Source organism: Periplaneta americana, chromosome 14 (assembly GCF_040183065.1).
Source record: "Periplaneta americana isolate PAMFEO1 chromosome 14, P.americana_PAMFEO1_priV1, whole genome shotgun sequence".
Lineage (NCBI taxonomy): Eukaryota > Metazoa > Arthropoda > Insecta > Blattodea > Blattidae > Periplaneta > Periplaneta americana.
The window spans coordinates 77,455,627-77,469,116 of NC_091130.1; the positions used below are offsets into that span (position 1 = coordinate 77,455,627).

The following is a 13,490-nucleotide window of genomic DNA, read 5'->3' on the forward strand; positions in this document are numbered from 1 at the left end:
AAGAGTGGGTTTTTGGCATTAAGTAAAAGTAACATTGTTTTCATTAACAAAGAAAGGCCTTTGAAATCTGTGTTTTTGAATTAGTATTATTGATAGTTCATATGTATAAGTTTCATGCATTATTCGTCAAAATCTCGCTATTGAATTTGTTATTTTAATACAGTAACAGTAAAGTACTCAGACTTATCTTATTATTGCAGTAATAAGATACAACTTTCCTTGGTATCACAATCATTCGATACAACTTGCCTTGTTATTGCAGTCATACGATACAACTTGCTTTGTTATTGCAGTCATACAATACAACTTGCCTTGTTATTTCATATGCATGAGAACATTGCAGATTCTTTCCAAGGTTGCTAAATGTAATAAGGGTTAAAATGTAATACATGAACATAAAATAATTTAAGAGTTGAACTTTATTTTCACAATACAAGTTAAGTATACAGTACATGATGTAAGAAAATAGAACTACTTTTAGGTAGTAGGGGAAAAAAAGTGACTTCTCAAAATCAAAATAAATCCAAAATAGTGGCATCACCTCATGAGCATTGTCACAGTATTGCTTCCAAAACGTTATCTTCACAATGCTTTGATCAATTTACAAAGGAATATTTTATATCATCAGTCAGTATTCCAACTCGTATTCATCACATTCAGAATCTAGTGCTTCTGACCTATGTGTAGCTTCGAACAGCATCTGATAGTTCTGTCTGCTCCCTTCAGTGACGTCTGAACATTTGCACCGACACTAGAGCTCTCTACTGTCTAATGAAACTGCAACATAGTCATATTATAAGCTGTGCTTAAGCAGTAAGACATTTCATACTCGCCACCTATGTGATGGAACAGCAAGATAAGTGCATTTGCTTTGTATTTCTAATGGTGGCAACTATATCGAGGTATGTGTATATACCTTATTATTGCAGAGCACCCCTCAATTATACCAATGCTGACAAGTGTATCGGACTTCAAGGTTATTACTAGAGCCTGAATTTTACGTAATATGAAAATGAGAAACGTGTACATAAATATGTGACTAAAAATGGCAAAATATGTAATAAATTAAAAATATGTAACTTAAAATCTAAACTTTATTAGATGTACTTTTCTACACTGATAAGAAAACAGAACTGAAAAAATTACAGGTGCACATGTGATTCAACCTCATTTAATTATTGTTAGGAGGAGCAATTAATAATTAAATATTTTTCCATATTTTCTGCGATCATCAATTGCCTTCTGTCTGTTAGAATGTTCTTATAAATGTTCTCAACTTCACACAAAGTATCCACGTAAAGATTAATTTTTGGTCCAACAGAATAAATCTGTTATGGTAACAATTAATGTTAGAGAAGAAAACACACATGTCGAACTTGGAGTCAGGCCACAAAGGGAAAAACACTGGAGGAGGGGAATTCGATCGGGTGCTGTGGATTGAACTTCGGCGTAGTTCAATGGTTAGAGCACTTGGTACATAGAACCAAGGACCTGGCTTCGATTCCCGACAGTGGAGCAAATTTTTCTCCTCTAATATTAATTATTCACACGAAACTTCTGCAGTGGCTGAATGGTCAGACCTTCAGACTGTCATGCAGATGGCCCAGGTTCGATTCCCGGTCAGGTCTGGGATTTTTTTTATTGAAAAAATCCATAGTGACACTTGTGGCGGACAAGGTCGCAGTTGGGGTTTTTCCCGGGGTTCTCCCGTTTTTCCCCAAATTAGGCATTTACATCATTCCGTCACCATTTCTCCATTTCATCATCATTCCGTAGCTTTCTCCAAATGCTGGCCGGCGACGCATGGAGGAGGTTGGCCTAGGGACGAGTGGGGTTGCCTGCTCGAAACCTGGACCAGAGAACCTTAGTGTGGTCAGCCGGTGTGGGTTTGGGAATGCATCACCAGAGGGCTAGCGCAATAGATCTAAACAAGGTCGCAGTGCTGGGCCATTGTGCCCTTCTTGTTAAAATCAATTCAATTCAGTTATTCACATGAAGTAACTGACACATATTTCAGTTGAGAAATGATACTCGGAACAATGTTCTCAAGGAGATGCATACACTCACCTTTAAGTATTTTGCATGGAATGGAAAGAATTGTGTATTCTGGATTCTTTTTCAACACATAATTTAAATTTTACTAATTTAAATTTTACTGAAACATACTCACCAATTACTCCCAGCACAACACTCAGTTTATTGGTTGCATCTTTCACTATCGAAATACATTCGTGGAGGACCATTCCAGAAGTGTTCATCTTTTTAACAGTGTTCGAAATCCAACTGAAGTGACTTGTGATGTATGCTATTGATGAAGCTACCTTCGAATCTAAAAGCACTCTTGGACTCACGCACAGATGATGCAATTTCAGGAGAAAATGTTTCCACCACCAACTTCACTGCCTCGAAATGATCTTTGAAAAGTTCACAGCTTCTATCTACATTCCCCATCTAGTAATCATAGGCTGTGGAGGTAAAGGCACATATGGTATCAGTTTCTTGTAGCACTGCATGGGATAGGGAGATTTGTGGAGCACTTTTTTGTTGCTGATATTAAACCATTCATGTCAGGAATATCTCTTATGGTCCCAGCCACTTAGTGTCATTCAAAATATGCAATATCCTTCAAAAGATGTAAAATATATAAGATATACCTAAATATTTATTATACACCAAAATATGTACAGAAACTTAAAACTTCGGAATAATGATCCCTTTGGTGTGATTCGCCAACATGTTATCTCTTCTTATAGCTTCATATATAGGAACAGAATATGTAATACACAAGATGGCACCACAAGTTTCGAAAAATAGAAAAATATTGACATGGCTGCCCCTCATGACTGCTGCCTTGTAAGGAGCAGCATGCTGGACTGTTCTTTATCTCTTCCTACTCATTGTAGATCATGCAGCTCTCATCAAACTGGTGTGATTTTTCTATAAATCTGCCTTGACTTCACTCCTGACAACAGATTTGTTTGGTATTAAAATTCGTTTATTCCTAAACATTTTCCGAAATTTGCGAGTTGTAAAATGCTAAAAACAAACTTTGGTAATGCAGTATAAACTTTCTGTACTTATTCCTTACTTTTATCTATTTTATTCCTTCGTTTTGCAAATTTGCAAGTCACAGATTTCACAGATCCTTAGCCATCAGACTTCACATAACTGTACTTCATGAATTTATTGGCTCTCCAAAGTTTAAATAAGAATCAGGAACGAATTTTTAATGGAGAGCTTGTGTAAAAATATAACATTTTAAATTATTTGTTTAATGTTGTAAATATTTATGGTTGTACAGCTTCTTTTTACTTTATTCTTGTTATGTAAATCAGTCACGCAAACATACAATGGTGATTCAGAGAGTAAGGTCATGTTTTCTATACTGTCTATTTTCAAGATGGACAAACGTAGCATAGTGAAACTAAAATGGCATGTAGAGAAGTGACACACAAGATGGCAGCACAAGTTTCGAAAAATATTGACATGGCTGCTCCTCATGATTGCTACCTGTAAGGAGCAGCATACTGGCCTGTTCTTTATCTCTTCCTACTCATTGTAGAACATGCAGCTCTCATCAAACTGGTATGATTTTTCTATAAATCTGCCTTGACTTCACTCCTGTGTTGTTCTTTTATGACTAAATCTGATTATGCAGCCCCAATGTTAATTTTATTTTCCATAGATAGATTAATACATTTCTTTTCTAAGCTCTTCGTTGATTTTTGTGTGACCTCTAATTTTATGTTAGTCCCAAAACTCTATAATTGGTGTTTAGGAAATCATAGGAGAGTTATAAACATCTTTCATTCTCTCAGAGCTAGAAAAAAAATACAACATACACAAACATACATTCTTACATACGGTCTGCCAAGGTAGCTCTATGGTAGTGTGTCTGCCTCCAGACTGGCCGGCCCAGGTTCGATTCCTGGCAGGGTCAGAAATTTTCATGTAAAATTTCTAACTCGGGACTAGGAGAGATGGCGGTGCGCAACTTCTAATCACTAGATTGTGCACCAATATGCCTGGATTAAATCCCAAATCTTCCCGCAGTGCATATGAAGAGAAGGTATATGTCAATGTTGATAGTTATTCGTCCCGTCCGTTGGATGGGGACGTTAAACCTGGCGGCCCTCTTGGTGCTATTCTACAGGAGTAGGCTATGTGCTGGCACTGGATTTCCCCTTCTCCCTTCCTCATCATCATCACTCATTCCAGACACTACACTTACACGAACATTACACATACACTCACCCGACATAAATCTCCACAGATATACATCATGTACAGTGTAGCCCGCCGAAGTGGTGTACAACTAGAAAATAGATCACAATCCTGTCATCTATTCGCAATATGCAGAACCCGAATCACGTAAAGTAAAGTGGGTAGGCATTGGATACATACATACATACATTCTTACATACAGTATAATCAGTGAATTAATACCCACCGCTATTAAAGCAGATGCTTTCCTTTGAAGAGATAAGATAAGAGTTTGTTTTATAAGGCCTTCTCAGATACTCCAATTACAAGAAGTGGTAACATATGTCTACTAATGATGTGTTAGAATTTTCAAATGAAGTGTTCATATCAACACCACATGAAGTATAAAACAATATTGTCATATCTCGAGTTGATTGATGACGACAAAAAAATTTAGTACTTACTTTTAATTTCAGTTTTAATTAAAAGTAGTTTTATAGCTTAAAATTTTCGCAGTGGATGGTGGTGGTAAAAATCAATATTTTGATGTCAATATAAAATTAATTGTAACTAATAATTTTTACAACGAAAATGTAACAACACCACTTGACGTTACAAATATTGATGTATACAAGAAACATATATATAAAACAAAGTGTGCTGATTGGAAACTAAATGTTCACAGTGACCATACACACACATACAATGAGAGTATTAATATTGAAAATATGCCAAATATGACAGCCAAAGTGTTGGTGTAATGGCGACAAAAACGTTTAATGTAAAGCTATGTTTCACATTTATTTTGTTATTTGTATGTGCAACTGGATTGTGATTTAATTTGTAATCCTGACCTCTGCTGATGAAGAAGCTGTAGCTGTTTAACTATTACGTGTGCAGTGATGTTTCTGTAGTATAAAGGACTTTCATTTTAATGAGGAACTTTTCATTTCTTGGTTACTATTCAGACTAAGTTGATATATCTTCAGCTACTTAACAAACATAGCTGTTGTAATAGCACGCGCATGTTGGTATAATTGTTTGGCATTACTCAAATTGAGCACATGTAACTAGTGATATTATTTCTCCTTATGGTGATTCCTATCTCTTTTTGTCATTTTATTCAATTAATTACCGCTATAATTACTGTGTTTTTGATTCAGATATAGTCTACGTTCACCATCTTAGAACTGGAGAAAATTTGCCCTTTTTGAATCGCCCTTGTATCTTTAAGGATTAAGCACTTGCTTATAGCAGTATGTTGAAAACAGCTTTGCCTCCTATAAGATAGTATGCCTTTGTGTTTCTACCTTCCCCCAGTTGGTAACATTAGGTATCTCGTAGATGAGTAATTTATGAGCTTGTATAAAGACTGTACATTCTAATAGTAGATTGAACTTTTTATTTCTTTGTATTTTTTAGTTCTTTTCTTTCCTGCCATATTGCATTTTTATTTGCTTTGCAGACCAAACTTCGGAAGAAGAAGTGTATCCTAGCAATTTGCCTCACAGTCGTTTTGGCTGTGATTATTGGTATAATTGTTTGGCAGGTCTCAAATTGAGCACATGTAAGTAGTGGTTTTTATTTCTCCTTATGGTGATTGCTATCTCTTTTTGTGATTTTATTCAATTACCGTTTTTAAATTTATTAATGAAATATTGTTACCTTAGTATCATATTTTCTCCTCTGTTGTAAATATACACTCCTCCATTTACTTTGTTACATTTTTTTTTAACTATGTATTATCTACATATAATCCTAGTAACTGGTCAGATACTTGTCATTGGATCCGAAGGTCGTGGCTTCAAACCTGGTGATATGGTATGAATTAGGGATGAAGGGTGCAACAAGCCAACACTCACTTAAGCCTATTGTGCTATTTCCACATTTTGACGTAGGCAAGAAATTTTGCCTGGAGCCATCTATAAGGTACAGGGATCTTTTGCGTTCTGTAAACCTATGACATGGGCTTTACTTCGAAATCTGTTTGTAAAGTTACACACTGGTAGGAGAAGTTAAATACAAAGTATTATTTGTCAATCTGAACAGTAAGGTACTAAATACAGCTTAGGAACACACATGCTCGATATATCCGTTTGTGATTCTTCACATTTTTTAATGATTGACAAAAATATTCTGTCTATAAAATGAGTTGAATCATACAGCAGTTGTAACTGTGAATGTATAAATCAGAATGCCATTCACCTCGTTTTTTTTCATAAAAGTCTTGCTCACGCAGATTTATTTCAAACATTTCACATTTTTTAAGTGTATGCTTATTATGTTAGCGAATTCATTTTCATTTGTCTTTATATTTTAAGAGGTTATGTGCATCACAGTATTTTCTAAAAGAAACCACCCATCCATCCAGGACATCGTATCTTTATGGCAATTTCAGTAACAATGATGATGTCTTAATTAATAAATAAATAATGCATTTGGATTCTTCTTTACTTCAATGATTTACATCTTCATACAAGGAGGGTTGTGTCAAAACATTTGCTGTAGATCTGTGATTTCTGTATCAGAAGAACTTGGAAAAGATTCACTTGAAATGTTTTTTAACATTCAAAATCTTGACGAAATATTAAACTTAATTTTAATTTATCAAAAAAATATATTATTTGTACACAAATGGAAGTAATTAATAAATGTGGGGAGTATAAAGACAAAAATAGTTAATTTTATGTAATACTAATTCTAAAGTACTTAACTGTGCTATTAATTTTCAAATGAATCCAATTCTCAGTAATTACATATTATTTATTATTCATTACAGTTTCAAACATCTCATAGGCATCATATTGATGTGTGAATCATTTAGACTGTCAGTTGCATTGTTGTTTCGAGACTAGGACTCATGGAATGAGGAAGTGATTATGAAGTAGTTAACGAGAAGACTCTGCCTTGTTAAATTGAAATGCAGGAAGTATAAAGACAGAAATGAAAAGAAATATCACATTTTTAATTCAAATCCCAAACATCCTTACAGTCTGAACCATGCTCGCTATAATCGCCACAAACAGCATAGACTTTCACACAATTATAGGAATTTGAGAAATCATTCCCTCCCTTTCTCATATTTAAAATGTGGGGACATCGTGGCAATGCTTCAGTGCTAACAGTGGTCCTTACATATCAACATAATCTCATTTATTCAGGTCAGTGAAATAAATATTATGCACATCTAGTTATAAAACATTTAGTGAAATTACATTACAGTCATTTTAAATTTCATTTTCGTCATTAACTTCAAATGCAGTTTTTGATATCCTTAAGATACTCGTAGTTTATACCATCAAATGACTTTGTCTCTGCTTTAGCAGAAATTTATTAATATGTTCACTAGAACGTTCATGTTAAAACAGTATTAATGCATCGAGAGAAGTGGCTGATTGGTGAGATAATGGTCTAGCATTTCGGAGCTCTTGGGTTCACATCCTGGGGTCAGCCAGTTTTATTGGGGTTTCAGTGGTTTCCTCAGTCATAAAATAACTAGGAAACTAGTTACTTACAAGGCAAATGCCAGCTTTGTTCTCACTTCCACTACAAAGGTACAGATACACGTACTATTTCACAAGACCTGATCATGGACATGTCTCAGATATGACTATTACTAGATGGTAGCATGTGTAGATGGCGGCAAAATTAAAACCCATTTCCAATAGACAGTCACGGTATGACCTAATCAATTAATAGATCCATTTCTGTTGTAAGATTAATCTATCAAAAATATTTAATCGAATAATCGAGTCAAAATTAACCAGTTGTAGTTGATATTAATTATTATTTTGTTAATACAAACTCGCACTAAAAATTCCGACAATATTTCTCTCTCGGAAATTGCTTGCTTAAAAGCACAATAGAGTCATTCCACGTCAAATCGCACAGCAATAAAACACGACCTTCTCGGAAATGGTCGATTTTTTTTTCATGAATTCCAGACATCAAATAAGGAAACCCGTATTTTTTTATTTTCAGAATTATTAATTATTTGTGTAGTTATGAATATTTGAAGTTACGCAAATTATGCGCGCACTGTTACATAAACTCGCATGGAACTTTGTGTCTACATATAATTGAGATTTTCGGTTTGGCGCATTTGAAAGACGAAATACAACACTTTTTATTGCTTTAGGCCTATCACAAATAAATTTAAAATTTGGCCTATTTTTTTAATCGTTTCTTTTTCAAAGCAAAATTGCTATATTAAATAGCCAAGTTAAAAATCTGAAAAATATAGACTTGTTCGCTGATGTATTATCTGTAAACTACTGCATTTATAAATATGGGATCTGCACCCATACATTGGTAACAATTTATTTTCCGGAGGCATGCACGCGTTCGCGATGCCCAGCTACTGAACTGCTTGCAGCCATAGGCTAGAAGGCTGCCCGTGGAAATTCCCCGTTGCATCTGATGTCACCATACTAATCATCAAATGATTAATACCTTAAGGAACAGTAAATATCTTATCTAAAATTATTTTATTATTGTCAGCTTAGCTAAGAGGGGAAGCCCTTCACAGTTTATACTGTAATATAGCCAAGTGTTTGATGATAGCAAGGCTGGGTAAAGCAGTAAACTTTATGGCAGTAAACAGATGGCAGGAGAGAAAAATAATCAGTTTGGGTTTGAATTTCGCGCAGTGACGTGACTTCTATACAACATGAGTGATGGTAAAGATCGCGTAATATATAACAAGTGTTTAAATCCATTTACCTTCCTAATCACGCTTTTAAAAAGAAAAGTACACTAAGAGGCGTAAGTCGCGACTTATTGATAAAGCTCAATTTAAAGGAGTCTTTGAGTGTGCAAATATGTGATTTGTTCCGTAAAAATCAATCAATTTCCGCATAGGTCAGGCAAAATTATATGTGAAGCCGGTAGTTCTTGTGATATTAATAAACATGAATCAAATGAAAGTGCGGACAGAGAAAGTGATTATCCCAGTACTTCTTCTAGCAGTTCTATGGATACAGTGCTAGAAATCAGTAATATTGAGGAATTAAACAAGAGTTTGATGTCAATAGAATCCCCTATCAAGAAAAGAAAGATACAACAAAACGATACCCCCGTGAAAAGTTTCAAAAGTAAAAGGCTCCCTAGCATGTTAAGTTTTTCATGTAGAAGATGCATCATCATCCATTCAAAAGTCAGCCATATTTTATTTTTGATGGAATGCAAAGAAAGGTACAACCTGAAAATTACATAGTTATTGCAGACTTTCCTGAAAATTATTCATTTGTAATACAAGATTCAATACAAGGTGTGCATTGGAACATATGCCAAGCCACAATACAATACAATTTTAATTTTACTTCCTACTTTATTTTATTTTATATTCTCTTATAGGCCTATTAATATTATATCTGAACTGTACCGAACACGAGCGCTGCTCATTCGGTCTCAAATTTTGTTAATACTACTGCATCTCCTTTTTTATATTGATTGTATTATTTTATTTCTATTTCTCTTGTTTGTAATTATATTCTTTATTCTGTATATTTAAATAAATAAATAAATCCTTTCGTAGTATATTTCAAAGGAGATACAGAAATTCGTTACAAAAGTAATGTCATCTCAGAAACCATGAAACATGACACCGATCCCTTTCACTTTTTTCAATCCGAAGCAATCAATTTCTTAAAGCAAGAATTCAACGATATGAAAAAAATCATCTACTTTTCCAATGGATCAAGTTCACAAAAAAAAAAAAAATTAATAATTGCTTACATAAAGACGATTATGGAATTAGTGCTGAATGACACTTCTTTGCAATGTAGCATGGTAAAGGTCCATGTGTTGGCATTGGAGATACTGTTAAAAGACTTGCCACGAGAGTTAGCCTATACAAGATCCTATAACAACACCAAAAAAAAAAACTGTTTGATTAGTCACAAAAAACATTTCTAACGTGTCATTTATATTTTGTCCATTCAATAAGCACAAAAACCACACTGAAAATTTACAGGCCAGATACCATAATCTAAAACCAATAACTGGTACATTAAAATTATATTCTTTCATTCCGTTGTCAAAAACTGAAGATTTAGTAAAACAATTTTCTTTCAAGAAAGAAGGTAGGCGAATGAAAATTTAAAGTGTGAATGAAAAGAAACATTTGAAAAGCATAATGTACAATTATTTGAAGATATCATAATAAGTAAATTAGCAGTGTTTCCTCGAGTAACTTGATCCGTACTGGATGTAATGTTGCAATGTTCAGTCAATTATCCAGTGCCGATAAACCTCTTAGCACGCTTTAACGCTTCCCGTCCACTGCTGCTGCGCCAACCGCTACACATTCTGTCATAAGTAATTAAATTTCCATTAAACTATTGGAGATCCCATTCTGATTTTTTCTGGAATTATTAAGAATACTTCAGTGCAGCTAGTAGGCATTTTTTTAGATTTTTAATAGGGCTATTTCACATTGATGTATATGTTTTAAAAATTTAATTATAAAAAAATATTTGAAATAACTATATTAAAATTAGTTAGTAAATATTTAATAAAAGACAGTACTTTAAGCTTTTAAATGCATTTTTCAAAAAAATTTTAACATCAATATCGTCAGAAATATGACGCTTTAAATGTTGCATTGTGCGACATTTTTAACGAATTTTAACATGTAATATTTTAAAAACATGTGGACTTAGGAGGAAATAAAAATAGACTTGTTGGTTTATGAGACCCATAGAGTTGGTAAAAAAAATATAAACGCAATCAGAAATATGAAGGTCAAAATTTGTATAATTTTGTGCGATTTGACGTGGAATGACTCAATAGTACTGTTATTTTCTAACTGTAAACCAGGTAGCGTAGAGAAAATCTTTGCACAAACACTTCAGAAAGAGATGGGACATGAGGACAGTGACCTAGTCTATCTCTATTGATAGTTGAAACACAATGTGAAAACCGTATTAAGTTTTATGGTTTTCCAAAAAAACTTCCACCTTGTCAGCTCATCTTCCTAGCATATGAAATACATACGTTTCTGGGATTCATCCTCCTCATTTCTTATAAAATAGCCATGTCTACACTGTGTGCAAGTGAGAGCGTAACTGTCTTCTTTTTCTAAAATCAGGTAATTCGGATTACAGTAGGGCCAGTCTTCTGTTTCGACCGCTGTACTTTTGCAGGTGATTGCAGTTTCTGTACTGAGTTTGTATATGACGGTTGTGTGTTTAGTTTGATAAAGAAAAAAAAATAGTTTTCTGTGGTCTGTGAAAAGTGTAAACTTCTTTATGTCATATGAGAATTTGAGAGGTAAACTCGGTGAAATGTTTGGATTTAAATTGAACAATCGTAGAGAAGTGCTTGACAGAAAAAAAAAATTTTTTTTCGTGTTTAGTGATGCGGGAAACATTGTTACTAAACGTAGAGTGGCACTTAATTCGGAGCATGTGAATGCACTCACATGTTTAAAATCATGGTTGAAGCAGTATTAACTAGGTGAGTCTTCATACTTTTTGTTATTTATGTTTGTCTCAAAAATTCCCGGAGAAATTGACACAATAAATTATAAGCCTCATAATAAATATGTTAGTAAGTAATTAAAATAGTTGTTTTGTAATATAACAATACTGTATATACAGATATACAACATTTAATACTTATGCTTATCACCAAACACAAGTTAAATTAAACAGTAATTGTGTTCGGAAAATGTATGATAAGAGTTTCTTGTGTTAAATGCTAACGTACCTTGTTTACATGTTCGACCTATAATGGGTCATCCTCAGAACTGGTAGTTGCTGGTCTTGGCGCCTCTTGTTTTGTTTCCTGTGAGGGTGTGTTCGTGTGGAGTAAAGTGGAGTCAAAGAGTGTATGTGCTGAAATTGAGTTGTGTGTTGAGAATTTCGTTAGGGTGTGTTTTTGTGTGTCTGCATATTTCATATTGTTCTAGTCTGTTTAGTTTCTGGCTTTTTGGTTGGATGTGTAGTATTTCCATGTCTGTGTTGATGTCTCTGTAGGTGTGGTTAGCATTTGTGATGTGTTCTGCATATGTGGAGGTGTTTTGTAATTTTGTTATGGCTGTGATGCGTTCTTTGTAATGTATTTGAAATGATCTGCCTGTCTGTCCTATGTAGAAGTTGTTGCAGGTGTTGCATTTGAGTTTGTATACTCCTGTGTGGTTGTATTTGTTTGTTTGTGTTTGTGTGTTCAGATGTTTTTGTAGAGTGTTATTTGTTCTGTATGCGATGTTGTAATTTAATTTCTTGAATGAGGTTGCAATCTTGTGTGTGTTTTTATTTTCTTATGTTAGTGTGATGTATACATACTAACATACGAAAACAAAAACACACACAAGATTGCAACCTCATTAAGAAATTAAATTACAACATCGCATACAGAACAAATAATACTCTACAAACAAACAAATACAACCACACAGGAGTATACAAACTCAAATGCAACACCTGCAACAACTTCTACATAGGACAGACAGGCAGATCATTTCAAACGCGTTACAAAGAACACATCACAGCCATAACAAAATTACAAAACACCTCCACATATGCAGAACATATTACAAATGCTAACCACACCTACAGAGACATCAACACAGACGTGGAAATACTACACATGCAACCAAAAAGCCGGAAACTAAACACACTAGAACAATATGAAATATACAGACACACAAAAACACATCCCAAAGAAATTCTCAACACACAACTCAATTTCAGAACACACACACTCTTTGACTCCACTTTACACCACACGAACACACCCTCATAGGAAACAAAACAAGAGGCGCTAAGACTAGCAACTACCAGTTCTGAGGATGACCCATAATAGGTCGAAACATATAAACAAGGTACGTTAGAATTTAACACAAGAAAGTCTTATCATACATATTCCGAAGTGGTACAGTGTTAAAAGTTGTGTAATCAAGATGTATAATAATTGTGTATTACAGTATATTAAAACATTTTTTTCAACTCGATCAAAACTCGATTAATCGATTAAATTCAAATAGTTAATCGATTAAATATTTTAATCAATCGACAGCACTAATATTAACACATCACAGTTGTCTGCTAAGGCAATATGAGGCAATCACTTGGCTACATTGAATCAATAATCAAAATCATCAGCCTTTTCAATCTGTGAAACCATTGAGCACTAATAAAGTTCGTCCTTATTTTCCATTGATCTCTGATGGATTAAGAAATTTATTACTTGATGAAAGTTCTGTGTTATCATTGTTATCATCATTGTCTTTAAAAAATATGTCCATTGTTAAATAATAATTTACAAAGGAACAAAGAACGGTA

The 13,490-nt window shown here is 34.0% G+C and overlaps 1 protein-coding gene across 4 annotated transcripts in view; it reads left to right on the top strand.

Annotated features, from left to right (window-relative positions):
- The window catches only part of Syx7 (syntaxin 7), an 87,092-nt gene that overhangs the window by 51,651 nt on the left and 21,951 nt on the right, over positions 1 to 13,490 (top strand). For 3 of the 4 annotated variants that reach the window (XM_069845609.1, XM_069845613.1, XM_069845610.1), the window contains one exon: positions 5,669 to 5,770. The exons of the other annotated variant lie outside the window; for it this stretch is intronic. In XM_069845609.1, coding sequence (XP_069701710.1) covers positions 5,669 to 5,764 — 96 coding nt within the window. In that variant the 3' untranslated portion in view covers positions 5,765 to 5,770. The remainder of the gene's footprint in view (positions 1 to 5,668; positions 5,771 to 13,490) is intronic. 4 annotated transcript variants of the gene reach the window in all.